This window comes from Sus scrofa, chromosome 4 (assembly GCF_054392235.1).
Source record: "Sus scrofa isolate SSC_HxYL_T2T_F1_AM1 chromosome 4, Sscrofa_HxYL_maternal_Yorkshire_Landrace_v2.0, whole genome shotgun sequence".
Classification (NCBI taxonomy): domain Eukaryota; kingdom Metazoa; phylum Chordata; class Mammalia; order Artiodactyla; family Suidae; genus Sus; species Sus scrofa.
The window spans coordinates 1836328-1859072 of NC_139386.1; the positions used below are offsets into that span (position 1 = coordinate 1836328).

General features: G+C 62.6%; 1 protein-coding gene across 27 annotated transcripts in view; it reads left to right on the forward strand.

Annotated features, from left to right (window-relative positions):
- Nucleotides 1-20732, forward strand: part of TSNARE1 (t-SNARE domain containing 1) — a 95976-nt gene extending 75244 nt beyond the window's left edge. For 4 of the 27 annotated variants that reach the window (XR_002343044.2, XR_014842887.1, XR_014842894.1 and 1 more), the window contains 5 exons: nucleotides 223-295; nucleotides 1517-1975; nucleotides 4858-4940; nucleotides 6392-6884; nucleotides 9418-10529. Coding sequence is in view for 14 of the 27 variants with exons in the window: in XM_085020999.1 (XP_084877125.1) it covers nucleotides 223-295; nucleotides 1517-1975; nucleotides 4858-4940; nucleotides 9418-9954 (1152 nt within the window). In the remaining 13 variants the exon portion in view is untranslated. Of the gene's footprint in view, nucleotides 1-222; nucleotides 296-1516; nucleotides 1976-4857; nucleotides 4941-6165; nucleotides 6885-7277; nucleotides 7339-9417; nucleotides 10530-20492 lie in introns of those variants that run through there. The other 23 variants (XM_085020999.1, XM_021088794.2, XM_021088795.2 and 20 more) reach the window with 11 other exon arrangements.
- The last annotated feature ends 2013 nt before the right edge of the window (nucleotides 20733-22745 follow it).

Below are 22745 nucleotides of genomic sequence, written 5' to 3' on the forward strand. Positions count from 1 at the left end.
TCCGTACCCACTGAGGGAGCACAAGGCCCTGGACCACTCGGAGCGGGATTTGGCCTTGGGGCCAGGAGACAGCATAACAGAGCCCAGGCCTGTCTCTGACTTGCGAGGTGACGGTGTGCTTGTTTCTGGCTCTTGGCTCTCCCTTTTCATCCCGATGGCCGTACCTTGACCTCTGCACCTGCAGCTTCCAGAGACCTAATGGCTGCCATCTCGTTTCCACAGAGCGACCTGTTGGACGTGAACCAGATTGTCAAGGACTTGGCCTCCATGGTGTCCGAGCAAGGAGATGTCATTGGTGGGTACCCCCAGCACCCAGCGAGCACCCGCCCCCCCCCCAGGTGTGGGCAGAGGCGAGGCCAGGCCAGTTCTGGAGGGGCTGCCCTCCCTCCCCATCTCCTCAGGGGTCCCGCAGCCCCTCAGGAAGCCCGGGGCATGGGAGGCTCACCCAGGAGGGGGCCTGCCCGTTCCGCCCATTGAAGAGTCCCGGCTTGCAAGCCCCCACCCCCCGGGCCTTCCTCCCCAGCAGGGGCTCCCCAGGATGAGGACAGGTGGTCCTGGGTGGGACGGGGGTCGGACTGCTGCGGGTACCCCTGCCGGGAGCCGCCTCGGGGTGCTGTGCTGAGGGCTCCATGTCAGCCGTTTTCCAGGAGATGTGTGTGGTGGGGACGGGACGGGGCTGCTCAGGAGGAGCCGGTGTCCCTGCTGCGTCCACGTTCCCTCCCTGTGAGGGTCTCCGCCCCACCCGCCCACACCCCACGGCCTCTGGCTCTTCCTGCTGCTTCCCAGGTGCCCGGGTGCCCTGGGATGCAGGGAGGGACTTGCAGCCCTCTTCCTGGGACAGTGAGGCATCTCCTGGTGCCCAGAGCCACGTGGCCACCAGCTCCCAGCAGGATCCTGGGGCTCACCCGCCCACCTACCCTCTCCACCAGGTTCCTCACGGAGCCGTGGCCTCCCCAGGGGCCCCCGGGGGCCGAGAATAAGCCTCCCGCCTCTCAGGCCTGTGTGCTGCGCCTCCATGGAGTCCTCCTCCTGCTGTGGGGGAGGGAGCCCAGAGAGGGGAGACCCCCCCGCCCCCGGGGAAGGGAGCCCAGAGAGGGTCGGGCCGCAGCGCCCGCAGGCTTTGGTCCGTGACTCTAGCCGAGGCCCGTTCCTTACCTGCCTGCCGGCCTGGGCTCCTCGGCCTGGGCCACTCTGAGCTGGGCCGCCCGTGAGGCCCCTCTCGCCGGACCCTCTGTCTCCGTCTCGGGACGTGGTGTACAGAATGCTTTGTGTCATCCAGACGGTCACTCGGACCCAGTGATGGCGTCTCCAGGGTGGAGAGGTGGCCAGGGCTGACCTGCCCTGACTGTGCTCGGGGCCCTGCGGGGGAGGTGGCACCTGGGGACCAGGGCAGCTGGTGCGGCTGTTTCCAGGAGGATGGCTGTGGGGCGGGGTGCTCTGCTCTCCGCCCCCCGGGCCGCCTGCTGCCAGCCGCCCGGCAGCTCGGCCCGCCCCTCAGCCCCCGGTGCCTTTCCAGGGTCCAGCGGCAGCGAGGCCACAGGCCGGCACAGCTCCAGCCCCGAGCCGGCCGTGGCGGCCCTGCTGCCCGGGCCGGGCTGCGTGCCCCTGCGGCCGGGCTCCCACTGCCGCACCAAGACGCGGAAGCCCAACTTCAGCCCCCAGGAGACCGAGGTGCTGGTGCGGAGGGTGACGCGCCACTACCCGCTGCTGTTTGGGGCGCTGCGGGGCCCACCCGCCCGGAAGCACCGCGTGTGGAGCAAGATCCTGCAGGCGGTGAACGCGCTGGGCTACTGCCGCCGAGACCTGGGCGACGTCAAGCACAAGTGGCGGGACCTGCGCGGGGCGGTGCGCAGGAAGCTGGCCGAGCGCCCCCGCGCCCCCGGCCCCGTCCTCACGCCTGTCGAGCGCATGGTGGCCGAGACCTTCACGGCCCTGGGCCCCCCAGGCGAGGGCCGGGCCCCCGAGCCCCTGCCAAGTAAGTGGCCCCCCAGCCCGTGGAGCCGCGACGTGTGACCACTGAGAGCCAGGCCCCCGGGGGCGCCGAGGCCCCTCTGCGTCTAGACGGGGAGCTGAGGCTCCAGACCGGGGTGGGGGCGCCCGAGGGAGCTGCGGCTCAGAGACAGGCCCGCCCTGGCCCCGGCGCGGGGTCCGTCTGGGGGGCCCCACCCGCTGCCTCTGGAGCAGCTGAGGTCCGGCTGAATCCCGGGCGTGGGAGCCAGGCATACTTTCCTCCGCCAGCGCCCAGCTCAGCTCACCCCCAGCCCCCACCATGCCCTGTCTTGGGTGTGGGGGCCCCCTTCTGTCCCCCCAATGTGCCCTCATTGTGGGGGTCCTCCTCCCCGGGCCGCTCAGCCCCCAGACCAGGCCGGGGGTCTTGGCTCTTAGCCTCCCAGCGTGTGCTGAGCCCGGAGCCCCCGGCAGGGCCCACCTTGGCGGGAGGTTCTGTGCCTGGTGAGGAAGCCTTGGGTGCTCGGCTGGGCCGACTCTGCCGCCTCCAGCGCCGCCTCCTGCCCTCTCCTCGTCTGCGTCCTCCTCCTCAAGACGCCGCTGAATGTCCGTCAAGAGCGCCCTCGCCCACTGTCCGTTTGTCACGGCGGCTCCACCTGCTGAAGCGGAGCCCCTGGGCCCTCCTCTGCCTCCTTCCGGGAGCCGCGGGACGGACTTTGGGGATGAAGCCGGAAGCAGGACCAGCCCCCTCCTGAGGGCCACAGATTGGACAGCAGGACTCAGCCTTGTGGGGACAAGCCGGGGCACAGACGTCCCCAGCAGAGGCCCCAGCAGACTTTCTAGTGGGGGGTCTGCACAGAGTGAGCCTGGACCCACCCGGATGCGCAAGGACCCAGGACACAGCCGTGCCCTGGGCGGGACTCGGTCGTGGGCCTGGACCCTGGGCTGGGTCAGGGCCTGCCTGCTAGTCCAGGAGAGGCCGCTTGCTCTCCTTCAGCCGAGCCAGGCCTGAGTCGGGGCTGCTGCAGTGTGGACACGCCGTGAGGGCCGACGGGACCTGGCATGGGTGGCATGGGTGTGGCTCTGTGCTCGGACCCGTCCCACAAGTCCCCAGGCCTGGAGTGAGGCAGGAGCCGGCGGGTCTGCCCTGGTGGGCCCTGTGCGTGGTGCGTGGCTCCGCAGCTTCCCTCCTGAGGCCCAGCCCAGCCCAGACGTACCCACCCACCCTGCGGGGCCAGTGCCCCCTCTCCTGGACCCCACGGCTCCCCTGCTCTCCTCCATCAGGGCGGCCAGCTGACTGTCCCTTGGTGCTGTGAGCTCCTGGGAGGGGCCCAGTGCTGACACAGTGAGGTTTGTTGAACAACTGAGAGAGGGTGGTGCAGGGCCGCCCTGGTGGGGCTGAGACCAGGCGAGGAAGTGGCGGCAGTGCCTTCTTTGGGGGGGTGCTTCTCCCTCCGGGTTGCCCTGGGGCTCGGGCAGGGTCAGGCCGCAGGGCAAGTGCCGCTGCAGGGCTGAGGGCAGCCGGTGGGCAGAGTGCAGGGCCCCGGGGCTGCCTGGGCTGCAGAGCTCGGGCTTCTCCCCACTGCTGGCTGTGCTGTGGGCGCCCCCGTACGGGTCTGAGGGCTTCCTGCGGGTCTGAGGGTGGGTCCCCACGCACGTGGTTGTGGGCCAGCACCCTGCCGGCCCCACACTGCTGCCCTCCCCTGCACAGGGCACTGTTCCTGCCTCTCTGCCATCTTCTGTGATGGGACGTGGCCTGCCCTCTGCCCACTGGGTCTGGGGCACAGGTGGTTCCTGTTCCTGTAAGGTGGTGCTGACAGGGGTGGGGTGAGGAAACAGGGTGGGTCCTGCCTCGGGGCAGCTGTGAACGGACAGATCAGACTGCTGTCCGCCCTCCTTCCCCTCCTCTGCCAGGGCTGGCTGGGGAGGCAGTGCCCTCCATGTGACGGGCCGTGGGCAGCTCTGGTCTTCTGGGGGGTGGGCAGCACTGCACGCAGGGAGAAGTGGGGGCGCCCCAGCTTCAGGAGGGGCTGCCACATCCTCTCCTAACGGGGTCCCCGTGGAGGGGCCGGACTCAGACCGTGGGGCAGGGAACGCAGGAAGATGCCCCCTGGAGCACACCCACAGGACCGAGGGGACGCTGTGCTCAGGTGGCACCTGCCGTAACGGGAACCTTCTGTGCCTCAGGCCCGGGTGGTACGCAGGTGTGCGGTGTTCCAGGGAGATGCATGAATGTAGCCATTTCTGCTGCCAGGGTTCTCACCAAAATGCGTGAACCCGGAGCACGTTCTCTTCATGGGAGAATTTACTCAAAGCGTGTTTGTGTCTGACGCGTCAGCCGCAGTGGCCGTAGCTGGCCTGTGCCCAGGGCCCTGCCCATGGCAGACGTCACTCGCCCGCTCGTCTGGGCGGTGCCGGGGTCTTCCTGTTGGTAGATGAGGAAACAGTATACAGAGTTGTCCTGGGGTCCCACCTGGCTTCAAACCCAGTTCCTGCTGGGGTCCAGGGCCACTGTTCTAACTCACCACTGCCCCGCGTGCCCTCCAGCAGAGCCCTGCGGCCCTGGCAGGGCCAGGAAGGATCCCTAAGTGCGGAGTCGCCCCCGCGGTGCAGATTCCCAGCAGAGCCAGGCTCGCACCCTTTCCCACGTTGGCAGCTGCCGGCCGAGGGCCACGTCCAGGCTCTCTGTGCTGAAGCTCGGGCCGGCCACTGCCCACGCTGGGTGGGGGACTGGTGCCCAGCCTCTGCTCCACGGGAGGCTGGTCTCCCCGCTCAGGTCTCCGAGTGCCCACCAGCAGGGCAGATGCTGTGCACGCCCTCCCCACGCCCGCAAGCCTGGGCTCCCGGGGTCGCCCTCGGGTGGCCTCGGGGTCCCCACTCTGTAATTGCTTCTGTTGTCTTGATTTGCAGACAGTATTGAAGCCGGCCTTGAGGCTGCGTCCTCGCACGCAGAGGCGGCCAGCGAGCTCCTGGCTGGGGCCAGCCGGCACCAAGTAAGTCAGTGCGAGGGGACAGCCTGCAGCCCCCCCGCTGCCCGCGCCTGGGAGGGGCCTGCCTGTCCAGGGGATGCTGTGGGGGAGGGAGAGGCAGGGGCTGCGGGGACTGCGGGCCTAGGGTGGTTGGCACCGCCTCCCCCTAGTCTCCACCCCTGTTGAGGGCACAGCAGAGACAGCGCCCACCAGCCGGGTCTCGCTGCCCAGGCTCGCGGCTATGGCTCCCAGGTGTGCGGCACCCTGAGCCGCTGCTACAAGAAGCCCTGCGGCTTCTCCTTTGCCTTGAGGGCAGGACGGTGGTGTTGGTACTTGCCGCCTTCCTGGAGGGCTGGGCCCTGGAGGGGCTGCCTGGCCTCCCGCTCCTCTACCTGCTGGCTAGGCCGCGTGTGGCTCATGTGCCCCTGGCCTGACCCTGGCTGGAGCTGGCAGGGCCCTTTGTGGTTGCAGCGGGCAGGACTGGGCATGGGACCAGTGGACTGGCTCCGGGGGCGTGAGGACGAGGGGCAGACTTCTGCCTGCCTGAGATGGCACTTAGGGCAGCCCTGGGGCCAGACATGGGGCCTCCTTGCTGACCTGTAGCCACTGCGCGAGCCCCTGCCTGGAGCAGGCAGCCTGAGGCCTGGGTCCAGTCAGCAGGGTGTGTTTGTGTATGTGTGTGCACACACGTGTGTGTGTGTGTGTGCACATGTGTGTGTGTGTTTGTGTGCACGTGTGCAACAGCCGTCTTCTGCTTTCTCTGAGTCTCTCGCTGGCCCTCCGAGTGCAGAGTGGAACCCCAGAGCCCAGCCCTCCTGGCGCATGCGTCCTGGGGTGGGATGGGAGGACAGTCCAGTCCGGTGACACGAGGGCCCTGGGCCAGCTGAGGCAGGGAGGGCTTCCCGGGGGAGTGCCCAGCGGGAGCTCTCCTGGCAGAGGGGACAGAGGCCAAAGGAAGGGCTGCCCAGGGGAGCTCAGGGCACCGCCGGCCAGAGTGCGGACAGCTGTGTGGGGGCCTTCGGGAGTGGGGAGGGGGCTGGGGAGAGATGGTGGTCGATGTCCTCGTTCCCGGGGAGGGGGGAGGCTTCGGGGGGGTCAGAGCTGCGCCTGGAAGGGCTCCGGTGGTCCTGGTGGGGAGGAGCCGGCCCAGGACGACGGGCAGCAGGGCGTGGGCGGGGCCGCGTGGGGCCGAGCAGCCCTCCCAGCAGTGCGTGCTTCTTCCTCTGCCTCCTCTCCATTGGGCATCCAGATGGCAGAACACACGCGGCCCTGGCAGCTGCAGGACTCTGTGAGAGTGCATCGTGAGGGCGGAGGCTGGGCCCGCTGCTGGCCCCTCTTTCTCTGTCGGTGGCCACCAGACTCTTAAGTCTGGGTGACAAAAGTCGGCCACACATAACAGCTGACGAAAGCTGCACCAGTGGGGGAAGGGGGTTGGAGTTCGTGTCTGCTGATGCCAGCTCGGGGCTCTGCCCCAGCCATGGCCCCCACCTTCTAGCACGTGGAGTGGGGCCCGGCCTCCCCTGCGACCTCTCCGCCACGCTCTATCCTCTAAGGGCCACCCAGAGTGGAAGGTACAGGCTCCAACTGACAAGCAAGGTGGACTCACCGGAAGCCCAGGGCCCGGCTGGCCAAGGGCCCTCCCCTCCAGAAAGCCTCACCTGAGAGGAAGCTGCAGAGAGGCTCCCCCCGTGAGCATCCGGGGCCGTGAGTTCTGAAGGATCAGCAGGTTCCTGGACCAGCGATGCCTGGACCACAGAAGGAGGATGTGACAGTGAGGAGGAGGACGAAGAGGAGGAGCAGAAGGACGAGGACGAGGTGGCGGCAGCTCAGAAAGCCCCCTGTGCCCATGGACACATCAGGCTCAGAACCTCTGTCTGCTCCCAGGGAGCCTGTGCGCCCAGCCCTCGGGGTGGTGCTGTCACCATCCTTTTCCCATCACAAAGCAGGAAGCCCTGTGCCATAGATGAGGTGAGTGGGGCTTAGACCCAGGAGGTAGGGCCCAGAGTCTCCACTGTGTAGTACTGTCCTCCTGCTCCATGGCAGTTCCACCCGGCACGTCAGGAGTGTCCAGCAAGACGATGCCACCACAGCCTGGGGCTCAAGCCCAGTGGGTTTTCCCTGGGATCTTGGTTGACTTACCCTTCATGCTCAGGTAATTGGAAGGTTAGGGATCCCTCAGCCGGGTCTTTCATTTGCAGACTAGGGATTTGGGGCCCAGAGACAAGAAAGGTTTTCCCAAGATCACACAGCTGTCAAGAGGCAGAGATGGTTTGGGAGTCCAGTTTGTAAGATTCCAAGTGCTGGCTTTCCCTGCTGCCCTGGGGAAGCTCTGCTTTTATATACACTCACTCATCTTTTCAGGATGTCCACTTGGTGGATAGGTGGATGGACTGAAAGAATGGAAGGATGTGTACACAAGTGGGTGAGTGGATACCTGGATGGACGGATAGAGGTGTGGGTGGATGGATGGATGACGGGTGGATGAATAGATGGATGGGGTGGGTGGATGGATGATGGATGGATGGGTGGATGATGGATGGATGATCAATGGATGATGGTGGATGGAGGGATGGGTGGATGGAGGGATGGTAGATGGGAGGATGGATGTTTTGATGGAGGGATGATGATGGATGGATGGTCAATGGATGGTGGTGGATGGATGGGTGGGTGGATGGAGGGATGATGGATGGATGACGGGTGGATGAATAGATGGATGGGGTAGATGGATGATGGATGGATGGATGATGGATGGGAGGATGGATGTTTTGATGGAGGGATGATGGATGGATGATCAATTGATGGTGGATGGATGGGTGGGCGGATGAATAGATGGATGGGAGGATGGATGATGGTGGATGGATGACGGGTGGATGAATAGATGGATGGGGTGGATGGATGGATGATGGATGGATGATCAATGGATGATGGTGGATGGAGGGATGGTGGATGGAGGGATGATGGATGGATGGATGATCAATGGATGGTGGTGGATGGAGGGATGGATGGGTGGATGGATGATGGATGGGAGGATGATGGATGGATGATGGATGGATGATGGTGGATGGATGGGTGGGTGGATGGAGGGATTGGATGGATGACGGGTGGATGAATAGATGGGTGGGGTAGATGGATGATGGTGGATGGATGATGGATGGATGGATGGATGTTTTGATGGATGGATGGATGATGGATGGATGACGGGTGGATGAATGGATGGATGGGTGGGCGGATGAATAGATGGGTGGGGTAGATGGATGATGGTGGATGGATGGGTGGGTGGATGGAGGGATTGGATGGATGACGGGTGGATGAATAGATGGATGGGGTAGATGGATGATGGTGGATGGATGATGGATGGATGGATGGATGTTTTGATGGATGGATGGATGATGGATGGATGACGGGTGGATGAATGGATGGATGGGTGGGCGGATGAATAGATGGATGGGAGGATGGATGATGGTGGATGGATGACGGGTGGATGAATAGATGGATGGGGTGGATGGATGGATGATGGATGGATGATCAATGGATGATGGTGGATGGAGGGATGGTGGATGGAGGGATGATGGATGGATGGATGATCAATGGATGGTGGTGGATGGAGGGATGGATGGGTGGATGGATGATGGATGGGAGGATGATGGATGGATGATGGATGGATGATGGTGGATGGATGGGTGGGTGGATGGAGGGATTGGATGGATGACGGGTGGATGAATAGATGGGTGGGGTAGATGGATGATGGTGGATGGATGATGGATGGATGGATGGATGTTTTGATGGATGGATGGATGATGGATGGATGACGGGTGGATGAATGGATGGATGTGGTGGATGGAGGGATGGTGGATGGATGATGGATAGATTGATGATGGATGATGGATGGGAGGATGGATGTTTTGATGGATGGATGATGATGGATGGATGATGGATGGATGATCAATGGATGATGGTGGATGGAGGGATGGTGGATGGAGGGATGGTGGATGGGTGGACAGACACATACTTGGATGAATGGATGGGTGGGTGGTTTGAGGATGGATGGCTGAGAGATGAACAAATGGAGGGATGGACGTGAGGAAGGAGGGTGAAAGGAAGGAAGGAGGTGAGTAGACAGATGGGCTTGATGCACAGACGATGGGCAGATAGATAAGGGGGTGGATGAGTGGGTGGCTATGAATAGGTAGGCAGATGAGTAGACAGGATGCTGGGTAAGAAAATGGCCAGTTTGATGGTGGGCGGATGGACAGTCAGAAGGTACCGTGGCGGTGGCACCTCAGCTTTGGAGCCACCAGGTTGAGGTTTAATCTCGGTGTTGCTGGAGGAAGTCTCTCACCTTCTGAGCCTTGGCGTCCAGTGAGGGTGCTGTTGGTCACTGCAGGGGGGCCCCTGGAGACCTAAATAGCTGCCCATGCAGAGGGCCCTGTTCAGGGGGCACCTCTTGGTGTCGCCCCCTCCTGGCCGGCGAAGGCTCACGTTTCCTGTCTCCCTCTGCTAGCCGACGAGGAGGACGAGGGCTCCGGCTGCATGTGGCTACCCCTGCGGACACTGGATGGGCCGAGCCTGCCTGAAGCTGACCCTCTGGACCTCCGAGGGGCCTTCCCTGCGTCCACCTCCTCGCCCTCTCCGCCCGCCTCCCCGGCCTCAGCACCCGCGGCAGCCACCTTCCCCGGGGCCTCCCGGCCCTCGCCGCCCTCCTCGGCAGCACCCCAGGCCTCCGGGAAGCCGGTGGGGACTGAGGCCTCGGACTTGGAGCAGCGGCTGCTGGACGCCCAGCGGCGGCAGGGCACCCTGCTCTGGTCCTGGTCCCAGCAGCAGAGCGCGCTCATGGCGCAGCAGAATCTGCTGCTGCAGCGGCTGGCCGAGCAGAGCCAGCGGCTGGCCGACGGCGTCGAGGCTCTCAACCGGACCCTGGAGAGGCTGGTGGAGGCCCGCCCGGCCCGGGGTGCCTCGCCCGCAGTCCCGGACAGCTGCCCTGGGGGCGGAACAGCCTGCGGCCCGGCCAGAGGCTCCCAGGAGGTCTTCTCAGGGATGATTCTGAAGGTGGAGGAGGGGGTCTAGGGTCCGGCCTCGGGCTGCGTGCAGGGCGGAGACGGGATGGAGCCAGCGCGGACACAGGACATCCACCTGGGGCTGTCCCCTTGGTCCTGCCCTTGCCAGTGGGGCTGAGCGACGCGCGCGGAGGGGCCTCCGAGAGCTGCTCGGGGACGGCCTGTCTACGGGGGCGGCGCCGGCCCGTGCCCATCTTCCTCTGTCTGACCCGCGGAGCCACAGGGAGAAGCATGTGGGCCACAGAGCCCTCGGCGCGCTGCCTCGGGTGTCAGGACCCTGGAGATGCGGCTCGAGGCGGGACACCGAGAAGGAGGGACTCCTGGAAGCCCCTCCTCTGCGGGTGTACAGCCGGGGGCGGCGCGGGCCCTGCATCCTCAGGGTTCTGGCCCGAGGGGACCACGGCCCGGGCTTGCGGGCATTTCTCTAACCCTGTGTCGTGGTGTGAGGCATGTTGACGCGTGCGTGCGTGCGTTCCTCGGTACTGGATGGCGGGGGGTTGCCGGTTTGTACCTGTTGACTTTTCTTGGAAAAAAATATTTTTCTTACATAAGCATAAAATAACCAGAAAGGCTGTGATGATAACGGGGTGATGCCGATGGTAACGAGACCGCACTGACCTGTGCCGTTCTTGCGCGGGCGGGATCTCTGCCCTCGGCCCCGGCCCTGAGCCCTCCCCGGGTTTCAGAGCCGCCTCGCCCGCTGCCCCTGGCCCTGGGCAGGCCCTGGGCAGACCCCGGGGCCGGCCTGATGCCTGGCCCCGTTAGGCAGGACTGGGCTGCAGCGGCACAGCTTGGGTGGCCGTCGGCGTCCTCACAGCCCTGGCCTCCCCCCGCTTCCAGCTTGGCCTCTTCCTTCTGCTCCAGACTCGCGATGAACGCCTTTTCCGGAAGCAGGAGGCGGAGGGCTTGGCTTGAGCTGGACCGTGTGCTGGTCCCAGGACAGCACGGTCCCGGGGGAGCTGAGGCCGGATAGAGCCAGCTCAGTGGGAGGGTGTTCCCTGGTGTTGACGGTGGAACCAGCAGCGCGGCAGTCACTCTTGTCCACGGACGCAAGCCCACGCCCCGTCTGCTGGCTGCCCATGCGCCTTCCCCCTCCGCGGCCGGATGGCTGCATGAGTTCCCCGTGGCCACCTTTCCTTCTGCCCTTCAAAGCCCGGGCCAGCTCGGTGCCACCCCGGGGTCTTCCTAGAGCTTCAGTCCACGTGAAAGGGGCAGATCCTGCTTATCTGCCGAAGTCGGCTGTCGCCTCTCTGCGGCCTGAATGCTGCTTTCCCGCGTTATTGGTTCATCCTGGTCAACACCTACGCTGCTCCCAGCCCAGCCCTGACCCGGTCCCACGCTGAACCCTGACCCTGGTCCCGCTCTGAACCCTGACCCCGGTCCCATGCTGATCCCTGTTCCCTAATTCCTGTCGGGAGCCTCCCCGGGCTGGGCCCCGTACTGAGACCGAGTGCTGAGGGGACAGAGCCACCAGGACAGACGAGGTCTGTCTGCCTCCACAGCCCGGGGTGCCTCCCCCGCGACCAGAGCCCCGTGGGACAGGGAGTGTCAGTCAGGCCGTGGGTCTGGGGTGCACAGGGGAGCTCGGGTGGCAGTCGGCGGGGAGGGGGCCTGCCTGCGGGGAAGGGGACCAAGGCTGCCTGTTATGCTCTCAGACCTGGGGCTCTGGAAGCCCCTTCTCCTGGGAATGGGGTGGGAGTGGCCGGCAGGTCCCTTCAGGAGGAGGCCGTGGTCTTGGTTGAAATAGGAGCCGGTTAGAATGGGATCTCTGGGGGGGAGAGTCCGGGCGAGTGAGCGCGGGAGGCGGCGGGGAGCTTTCTGACTGCTGGAGGGGCTCCAGCGGGGGTGAGACCCCGCTCGATGCCCTTCTGGGCTCTCTGCCCACACTCTGAGTGGGTGCCCAGGACGAGGTGGACCTGGGATGGGAGTGGGGGAGAGGAGAGCCACCTGCCTGGAGGGCTGAGTGCGGGGCTCGGGGGACCGCGCAGTGCCCCCCAGCTCTGGCGGCTCCATGCCCGAGGAAGGCAGGGCACAAGGACAGAGCTCTGAGGACCTGGGACCAGGTGGGAGCCTGGGGACAGGGCAGCAGAGAGGAGGAGGCCCGTGGTGGCTGAGTAGCAAGTGCCTGGGGAAGTTCAAGGAGGGAGAGGGGCCTGGGGTGGAGACAGAAGGACCCTGGTCCGGGGCCCGAGAAGCCCCCAGCAGCCACGGCAGAGGCCGCGTTGCTGTGGCAAGTGCTCCTTGACTGCAAGGCCTCCGTGCTCCAGAGACGCAGGCTGGAGGGTGGCTGAGGTGGCGTCTGTCAGGGCCGGAGGAGGCCCCAGGTCACCGCCCCCCAACCCCGTGCAACAAGCAGATGTGAGAGCTGGGTGGCCTTGGGGGTGACGTCCGGGTCGTGGTGAGAGCCGGGCACAGCTTGGGCCCTGGTGTCAGGGTGCCAGGTTCATGCCCTTCCCCTCGGCAAGTGCGTGAGCCTCGTCCTTCCGGGCAAGACAGGGCCCCGGCCTGGAGGAGCCGCAGCCGAGGAGGGTCGGGGGTTCGCAGGTCTGCTGACGGTGAATTGCAGGTTAGGCAGACGGAGCCGCTCCCCCGCTAGGAGACAGCTCCACGTGGAAGAACGCGTGCTGGCTGCTCTGCTGGCTGCCAGGGGATGGGCAAAATGACCAGGCTGGTCCCTGCCCACCCCCCCGCCAGCCACGCCAGCGGAGAGCGCTGAGGGGGAGGCGGATGGGAGGCTGGCCCTGAGGTCAGGGATCCTTGCTGGAGGAGAGTCCCGCGGGCCTTGGGGACCCTCAGGACAGGAAGAGCCCACAGTCCGAGACACTTAGTGTGTGGTGGGCAGCTGTGGCCTGAACGGGAGGAGGAAGGTCCAGCCATCGCAGAAGTGACAAAACCACAGCTCTAGACCCCTGAAGGGCTAAGTTAGGTCCCCCTAAAATTCATGTGTCCTCAGTTCAGAGCCTCAGAAGGTGTCTGTGTTTGGAGTTTGGGCCTTTAGATGGAGGTGCAGTGAGGTTTCCGGCACGACCTCTATTCAGTGTGACCCGTGCCCTTATAAAGAGAGATTGGGACACTGACACGCACAGAGGGACGACCGCGTGAGGACATGGGGAGGAGACGGCTGTCCCCACACCAGGGAGAGCGGTCTCAGGAGGAGCCAGCCCTGCTGTGCCTTGGTCTTGGACCTCCAGCCTCCAGGGCTGGGCGAGTCGTTGGAGCTGCCCGGTCCGTGTCCCATGTTGTGGGCGCCGCAGCGGAGTCATGCAGACCCCACGGAATTAATCAGATACGTAAGGTTGTTCCTACAGGAAATAATTTAAAGATAAGATGAAGTCACAGGAAGGAGGTTATCAAGAGTGAGCCGGCGCCTCTAGGAAAGATCAGTGGTAACCTTTGGAAACGAACTCGGTGGAGGCACAGGGAGCCCGTTTGGTCCCAGAGGATGTGAGAGCCCACCTGGGAGACGTGGGGGCAGAAGTGGCAGCACGACGGGAGGGGGAGTCTGGGAAGGGGGGCAGGTCCCGCTGCGGCTCAGCGGGTTAAGAACCCGACACAGTGTCCATGAGGATGCGGGTTCCATCCCTGGCCTGGCCCAGTGGGTTAAGGATCTGATGTTGCCACAAGCTGCAGCGTAGGTCGCAGATGTGGCTCGGATCTGGTGTTGCTGTGGCTGTGGTGTAGGCCAGCAGATACGGCTCCTATTTGACCCCTAGCCTGGGGGCTTCCATATGCTGTGGGTGCAGCCATAAAAAGGGAAAAGCAGTTGGAAAGGGTGGCAGAGGATAGAATCAAATTCCGCACGGGTGTGGGTGGAGGCCAGCGGCAGAGAGAGGGAAGAGGCCCCACCTGAGCAGACTGATCCACAGGCACCAGCAGCCGCAGGTGTCCGGAGCAAGGAGGAGCCTCTGGAGGAGGGACAGGGTGACAGCCCTGCTCCCAGCTCAGTCACTGCCGCAGCGGTGGAGGCCAGAGAAGGCGGATCAGTACCTACCAAGGCCACAGGACAGGGACTGTCGCCAGAATCCTCCCCCCCGCAGAACCATCTCTTGGGAACAAGGGTGAAATGCAGTCATACGAGTGAAAATGTAAGCAAGAGACTTGCCCCAAAAGTGCTTCCGAGGGTCAGAGCTCAGGATGGAGAGTCACCCTCGAAGGAAATCAGGGCCGAGGGCCGTGAGGGGAGACAGCGGTCAACGTGGGGCAGATCCAAGAGCAGACTGCGGGAAACCGTAGTCATTTCACACCGAACAGCAGCTACGACCGGGGCTCCTGCTGTGGCTCAGCGGGTTAAGGACCTGGCTTTGCTGCAGCTGTGGCACAGGTGGTAGCTTTGGCGCGGGTTCAGTCCCTGACCCAGGAACTTCTGTATGCTGTGAGTGTGGTCATGAAAGAAAAAAAAATGATGACTCTAAATGTCTGATTTGTGGAGATAAGTTTTTAGAAAGGACAGAACAACTGGACAATGATAAAAAATTAGTTATGAATAATGATTAAATTATTCTGAGCTCATTTACAGGGAAATTAAATATGTATTAATCTTGGCATCTGTTAGTAACTATACAAGGTAAAAACTCAAGGGTTCTGTCATCAAAATGAAAAACGTATGCTCTGCAAATGACCCTGTTAAGAGAATTCGAAGACGAACTACTTCCTGGGAGAAGATGTTTGTAAATCACATATTTAGCAGAGGACTTGTATCCTGAATATATAAAGAGTTTTCCAAATCCAACAGTAAGAAAACAAACACCTCAGTTGGAAAATGGGCAGAAAGTTTGAGCAGACCCTTCATCAAAGAAGATTTATATGGATAGAAAGTAAGTAGCTGAAAAGATGCTCAGCATCGCCAGCCCTTAGGGAAATGCCAACTGAAATGATAGCAATAGCTCCGCAGGCTGCCAGCACGGCTGGAGCGAGAGACGAGGCTCCAGAGAACACGGACCGTTCATGCCCTGCTGGCGGGAACACGCAATGGTACAGCTACCCTGGAGAACACTTTGGTAGTTTCTTAAGTTAAATCCATACTCAAAATACTTCCCGTTGGCTGCACTGCTGCATGGTTATCCGAGAGAAATAAAAAGGCATGTCGACCCGAAACCTCACACAAATAAATGCTCACAGCATCTTGGTTTGTAGCAGCCTCAAATTGGAAGGAACCAGATGTCTCCTGTGGCTAAATGATTAAACGGGTGCATCCACGCCAGGAGATACCACCCCGCAGTGAGGATGGACCCACAGGGTGCAGGGTCCTGAGGACACTTTGCTGAGGGGAGGAGCCCGGCTCCCAGGTCCCACGCGGTGCGGCGCCATGGGCCTGGCCCTCCTGGGGGACGAGACTGTGGAGACAGAAGCGGCTCGGGAGGTGGGCTGGTGGGGGTGCGGCTCTAGGGCAGCACAAGGAGCCCTGAGGTGTCGGAGCAGCTCTGTACCCCCTCGCACGGTCGCTACAAGGATCTGCCTCGGAGATAACATCTCCCAGACCCACATGCACACAGGACAGCGGTGGAAAATGCAGGGACATTTCAGGCAGTTTCCAGTAACCTCTAGAAGAGGAGTATTTGTGTACATAGCTTCCAGACCAGGGCAAGAGAGAGAAGACTGTAAGTAAGCCGGCAAAAGTCCTTTCTGAATGAACAAGGAAAGGGAGGGGAAAAAAAGAGAAACTAAAATAGTAATAAAGAAAAAATAGGACAAACGGAAACCCCGAGGCAAGCTTTTGGAATCATATCCAGTAAATAAATTAATGTGAATTAAGAGCTCATTAAATGTCAAGGATTTTCAGGTTGCAGGAGAAAAATACCACTGCCATTTACAAGAGAGTCCGTAAAACATAAGGACGTGAGGGGAAGGTTTACAGGAAACTCGCTGGTCAGAGAGGGAGGGAGGGCGCGGGCGGCGGGGCCGGCTGCGTGTGAAGGGGACGTGGAGACAGTGTGCCTGCATCTGGACAGACGTGTGCCCGCCCGCACGCAGCGTATGTAAACGCGTTAGCGACGCGGGCAGCAGGGATTACCCCGTGACCAGTTCAGCTCATCAGGCAGATGAGAAAATCCCTCAATGTCGGTACCCCTGAAAGAGCTCTAAATAGATAAATAGAGCCCCCCCCCCCCCCGCAGGGGGGCTCTATCGCGATAGTGGAGGATTCCCTCTCGTGCACAGAGACAAGGAGTTCACGGAGACAGCCCAGCCGTGGTCATCACGCTCACTGGACACTCAGACAGAAGCCTGTACTGAGCAAAAGAACTAGTCCTCTCCAGGCGCAGCTGCCGATAGTGTCCCCAACGTGGATCGTTAAGCAAAGTGTCCACAGCTTTCAAAGAATCTGGAAGTCATGAAAGACAGCAATTATGAGAACATGCAGCCATTAGATGCTAGTAGCACAAAAGTAAAGAAAGAGCTCCTTGTATGTTGGGACGTTGAGAAACAATTCTGGAGTTCCCGTCGTGGCGCAGCGGTTAACGAATCATGGAACCATGAGGTTGCGGGTTCAATCCCTGGCCTCGCTCAGTGGGTTAAGGATCCAGTGTTGCCATGAGCTGTGGTGAAGGTCGCAGACGCGGCTCAGATCTGGTGTTGCTGTGGCTGAGGTGTAGGCCGGTGGCTACAGCTCCAATTAGACCCTGGGCCTGGGAACCTCCATATGCCGCGGGAGTGGCCCTAAAAAGGCAAAAAAATAAAAACAGTTCTAAATAACTGGGAGGTCAAAGGAGAAATCATGAATGGATGTGTAAAAAAGACATAATTGAATAATAATGAAAATACTGCACATCAAAATCTGGGGGGGTACTGCAAAGGAAATCAATAGCCTTGAATGCTTATTCTGCAAAAGAAGACAAGCTGGCAATGAATGAATTAAGATATTAAAAAAAAATAAATGAGAGTAGAATGGCCACGGCATAAACCTTGAGAAATTAGAGGAAGAAGATTATAGAGACAATGCAGAATCTATTAAATAATAAGAGTGCCTGCCTGAAGCCGAGAGTCTTCTGTGGAAAGACCGTGAAAATAGACAAACCGTCAGTAAGATGGATCCGGCAGAAAAGAGCAGAAATTCCAAAGTGGTGAGAGGATTCTGTGAACAATCTTATGCCCCACAGGCTTGGAAACTTGGAAAGTCAATGGCTGGATTCCCAGAAAAGTCCCATTTGCCATCATTGACTCAAGACTGTAGGTCGGCGATTCCGTAACCGTTCAAGAAACGGAAGGATTGGAAAGACAGCGGGGAAACGCCGAGGCCGAGAGGTCCCTTCATGAGTTCTCCCCAGATTTCAGGGATAAGACCGTCCTGTCCAAACCTCCCCAGAGAACAGAAAAACGGGAAGTTCCTAAACACGTGACTTGAGGTCGAATCAGAGACGCTGTTCGGGGCGGGAACATCACGGACCCGTCCGTCCCGTGGACACAGACGTCGTCATCCCAGCACCGCACGAGTGGACCACGCGGAGTCTGCCTCTCGGAGCTGGTGATTTAGCAGAAAGCCCAGGAAACCACTGGCTTTGGGGGAAATAACGCCCCCCGCCCCCGCCCTGTGGAGCTGCTGTGAGGCCGAGGATGACGGCACTGTTCAACGCGAGCCCTCACCCCGAGGCTCGTCCCAGGCCCTTCCCGCGGGTTCACACCCTCAGTGGCACAGGGCCCTGCAGTGAGAGCTGTGTGATCGGCTTCAGGCGGCAGCAGAGCAGGGATCGCCTGTCCTGGCTCCCGGCAGGTGCACAGCCAAGGTCACCTCTTCTCTTTTTCCGGCATCCTGCCCACGTCCTATCTGCTCCTTTGCTGAAGGGCTTTACTCAGACGTGCGCTTATCAGAGGATGCCCTGATCCCTCTCACCGCCCCCCCCCTCACCCCGCCTCCCTCCCACGTCCTGTAAGTGCTGTCTTCTGAGCAGGTGAGCTTCCCGGGGCAGGGCTCCGGCTGCGGCAGCACCTAGGACAGCGCCCAGCACGGGGTCCGCACTCCCTCTCTCTGTCTCTCTGTCTCTGTCTCTCTCTGGATAGCCTGCATCTCCTGAGCCCGCCCAGGCATTGATGAGGCTGGTTGTCCGAGGCATCTGGGAGGCGAGGCTGGGGTGCGGGTCCCCAGACAGGAGATGCAGAAAGAAGGAAGTTCTCTAGTGGGCCGGGCCAGGGTCAGACGGTGGCCTGGGGAGTTTGGGCTTCTGAGCTCATCCAGTCCAGCAAAGGGCAGGACCGGCTATGAGCCCAGCCGGCACCCTGGCCCAGCCCCTGGCTGGTGTGCACCTCCAGGCAGGATGAGGGGGCTCTCTGGCCAGAGCCCTTCAACCTGTTCTCGGGACAGGCTGTTGTGACCTGAGAGCTCGAGAGGCCACGCCCCAGGCTGTTTGGGCCATGGGCCTGCTGTCTCGGCCAGGCTGGGAGCCTCCTTGTGGGGTGGGGAGCTGCCTTTTCCCTGGGAGTCGAGGGGGGTAGATAAGCCGCAGTTGGATCTGCCGAGGCCTGAGTGAGCTCCAGTCCCGGGGTGTGGAGAGCACCGGAGAGCCTCATTTTCATCATCAAATTGTTACAGGGTCTCCCCGCCATCTGCTGAGACATGTACAAGTGAATGGGGTTCCAGGCGCTGTGGGGGACAGTGGGTGGGGCCCCGGGGGTGGGAGGGTGGCCCTGTGTGCACTGGGGCCTCAGGCCCCCGCCCCATGCCGTGCCCCTGCCTGCCCGCAGCAGCTCTGCACCAGGTCTGCCCCGAGGGAAGGCCAGCAGCCGAATGACCCGAGGGGAAGGTTTACATCAGTCTGCTTGGTACCAGCCCCACGCCTGGGGGTCAGCACCACTGGCCTCTTCCCCACCCTGGGTGCGGACAGCAGAGGTCACGGGCGCAGGGCAGAGGGACTGGGGGGGCCCTTGCACTCCCCCTCTGTGCCTCACCTGCCCCAGTGTCCTGGCAGCTTCGGGCCAGGTGGGCCTGGGTTTGAGCTGGTGCCGCTGCTTCCGCGTGACTCTGCGGGCTGTCCCGCTCCCCTGAGCCGGGGGATGTGGGACCACGTGCCTGCTCCTGGGCTGGCGCGGGGAGCAGACCCAGTGGCACTCGGACCCTGCAGGCAGGCAACAGGGAGGTAGCGTGGGTCCTGGGGCTGTGCTCAGGCTGCCCTGGTGCCCGGTGCGCTGAGTGGGGAGGGTCCGCTGTGTTCTCCCCCAGCCTCTCCCAGCAGAGGCCTCATCGCCTGTCCTGACCCGTGGGGACATCTCGGCTCAGAGGGAGAACAGGCCACACCAGGGAGTGGCTGGAGCCCTGACCGCTGGCCCTGCCGTGTTCTCCCTGCTGTGCTGTTCAGGCAGGTGGTGTCTCCGTGGGTGCGGGGGTCCAGCTGGGCATGGATGGGCGGCGGGGTGGGGGGCACGTTCCTGTTCTGTAGACCAGGTCGGGGTGTCCTCACAGCCCGGGAGAAACTGCTGCCGAGGTGGCTGATTAAGTGCCAGCCCTGAGGGCCATAGCAGGGCAGAGGTTAAACCAACGTGGCCCAGATGGATTTGGGCCCCAAGGAGGGAAGGAAACTGGCTCTGAGGGACGAGAGGCCTCCTTAAAGCTGGACGTGCCTGCCCCCCCGAGGGGACCTCCTCCCTTCTCACGCTCTGCACACATGAGTCCTGTGAGGCCAGACAGTGGAGACTCGTCCAAGACGCCAGACATACGGCCACTCACAGCCCAGGGGACATGGGTGTGGACAGGCCCTGGGGGGTGCGGCCTGTCTCTGGACATACTGCAGTGCGGTGCACGAAGTTCACGTGTGTGCACGTGTGTGTTGCGTGTGCGCCCGCATGCAGGCATGTGTGGACACGAGCACCAAGTAGCCAGAAGGGTTCCTCTGGTGGCTGCTGGTCTGCGGGAGGCAGGTGAGGGAGCCGGGCACAGGGCAGAGGGGCACCCCGGGGGCCAGGCCTCCAGCCCCTGAGCCGTGCATCCTCCGCGAGAGGAGGCCGGGGCGCCGGCTTCACCGCCTCACAATCTCGCAGCCGCTGACTGTGTGGACCCCTCTCCAGGGCGGGTCTGCAGAGCCCAGCCCCGTCCACAGGGCCCCTGAACGCCCACCTGCGGGGCCAGTCCATCTGGGAGTTAGTGGCCTGGAGGAGGCTCCCAGAGGCGGTGCCTGGCGGGTCCAGTCCGGATGTTGGGACTGGCCGGACAGCTGTCCAGGGTATGGGGCTCACGGGGGACTCCTGCCCTGCCCCGTGGCTCTCAGCATCTCCCTGCAGGGCTCGTCGCCCCCCTGCCCCCGCCCTGCACCATGGCTTCTGCTGGAGGCCGTGGAAACCCCTGCCTCTCCAGGGAAAGGTTGTTCCCTGGCTGAGGTCACCCCTGAGCGGGGGGGCTGGGCTGAGAGTGGGGAATTGCCTCCTTCAGAGAGGTGACAAGGGGACACCGCCTCGTGGTGGGGTGACTGGGGGGCGGCTGTGTGCGTGGGAAGGTCCCTTTCAAGGCAGAAACAATGCAGTTTTGAAGTGGTAGGGAATTTGGGCTCATTTTCAGCAGCTGTATGCAAATGGAATGCAAATGAACCTGTTTTCCTTCCAGCCCCAGTGAGTGGCCCAGAGCAGCAGTGTTCTGGAGGCCGGAGGCAGCCCAGCGTCTCCTTCACAGCAAGCGGCCCCTTCTTCAGAGGCTGTGCTGAGTAGGGCGGCGCTGCTGTTCATTTAAGAGACGAGGACAGACTCGGTTCTAACCCCAGCTCTGCAGGGATCGCCTGCCCGTGACTTTGAACCCATCGCTGACTCTCGGCTCCCTGGCTCCCTTTTCTGTAAAACACATGCCCGCGATGCCTCAGAGGCTGCACGTGAAGCACTTAGCACAGCGACTTGTTCTGATGGGGGTGGGGGTGGGGGTGGTGGGGGTCCTGCTGCTGCTGCTGCCGGGGGCGAGTGGGGGCCTCGGTGATGGGCTGGGGGTGGTGGGGACGAGAGCGAGGGCAAGGTGCAAGGCCCTGGGAGAACGGCGGAGAAAAGCTGTCTCCGTCTCGGAGATGCTCGTTTTTCCTTCAGAGGCCTCCGCAGGGTGGGGCTCATGTCCTGACGTGTGTCCTTGGCCTCTGACCCGGGAGGCCTCTGTCCCAAGAGCTCCACTCTCCACACGCTGCCCACTGTCACCTCTCCTGTCAGGGCTTACCGTGTGCCTGGCTCAGGGTGGCCGTGACATTGGTCTATGACCCTTCCTTTCCAGAGCCTCTGCTGAGCCAGGAGGGAGGCGCCAGGTGGGGGGGCGGGGGGGGAGCACAGGGAGGATGACACGGGTGTGGTCCTGCTTTTGCGGGGCCGCCATGCTCCCGCGGCCTCTTGGCCGCCAGCAGGACACACCCGGTCCTCCATTTGGCAGCAGCCCCACAGGTTCTGCATCACCTCTGATACGTTAGGCCCCGGGCCTCCCTCCAACCTGGCCCCCCGCTCCCCCAGGCGGGCACGGCTGCCCCTCCCTGCCATCCTGGCAGGTGGCACAAGGCTGAGTGCAGGGTGAGTGTCCACCTCCTGCCAGCGAGCCTGCTTGGCCTTCTCAGAGCTTCCCACGGGGCAGTGCCTGGAGATGGAGGCAGGGCCCACACCTTAGGGTGTGGAGCTGGTCCCCTGTCCTAATGCCGTGACAGACAGCCCATTGTTGCCCAGCTTGTGGGGGTAGGACAGACACTCAAGAAAGCTAGCACCTGCCCCAAATCGTGCCGCTGGCACGGGACAGAGCCAGGATCTGAATCCAGGCTTCTGGCGCCCGGGCATTTCTGTGCACCTAGACTTTGTCAGAGCCGGGGAGCTGTGGTAGAGTAGGGGTTCTTCTGCAGGAGCCAGAGGGGGTGGCCAGAGGGCAACGGGGCAGTGGTCCCATGAGGCACCTCCCACCCCCACTCCCACACAGCTCCCTGGAAGCTCGAAACGGTTGGCCCGGCTGTCGCCCCCAGCAGGTGGGGGTGGTCTGGAGAGGGGCAGTGGGCTTGGGTGGGCAGGGTGGCTCCTGAGCGTAGGCGGGGAAAGGCTGGGGCGTGGGGCAGCCCCCGTGCCGGGACCCACAGCATGCTGGGCGCCGGGAAGCCAGCTGCGGCCCTGCGGCTTGGAACACAGTGGAATCGAGTTGGCCGAGCCCTGCCTTCTGCAAACAGATACAGATTTGGTTTCATTGAAAAACCTCAGCACTGCCAGGCCGACAGGAGCGGGGCCACGGCTCTCCTGCATTTCCCCGCCAAGAAGGGCGGGAGACCCAGACTGGCGTAGCCCCTCAGCCAGAAACCAGGGACCTCTGCGTGCAATGGATTTCTGTCTTCTGGGAAAGGCTCGGCTCTTACCGCTCCCCCTGCACCAGTCCAGCCTCACGTCTAAGGGGTCTGGAGGCCACAGGATGAGGGGTGAGTGGGCGCCATGGTGGGGTGAACTGAGGCCTCCCACCTCTGCCACCCCTGTCCTGTCTCCAGCCGTGCTGCTCGTGTCACTGCTGCCGCTGCTGCCACGTCACACGAGCAAGGTCACATCTGGCAGTGGCGGGGCTCGTACCTTGGTTGTCTGGCTTCCAAGCCTGTGCTGCCACCGAGTCTGTCATTGGCATTGCCCGCCCCGCCCAGTCCCCCTACCGCCCCCGCCCCCACCCTGGGAGGGGCTGTGTCTGGTCTGGGGTCCTCCTTTGCCTGAGGGGTCACATGCTGTCTGCGGGGGTGGGGTGGTGGTGCAGGCAGCGTGCCCTCCACACAGATGAAAAGCTGGGGTGCGGGGAGGTTGAGGGACCCAGTGCAAGGAGGAGCCAGGTTGGGGACTCTGTGCTGAGGTCACCCCAGGGCTATCCCAAAGCATTGCACTC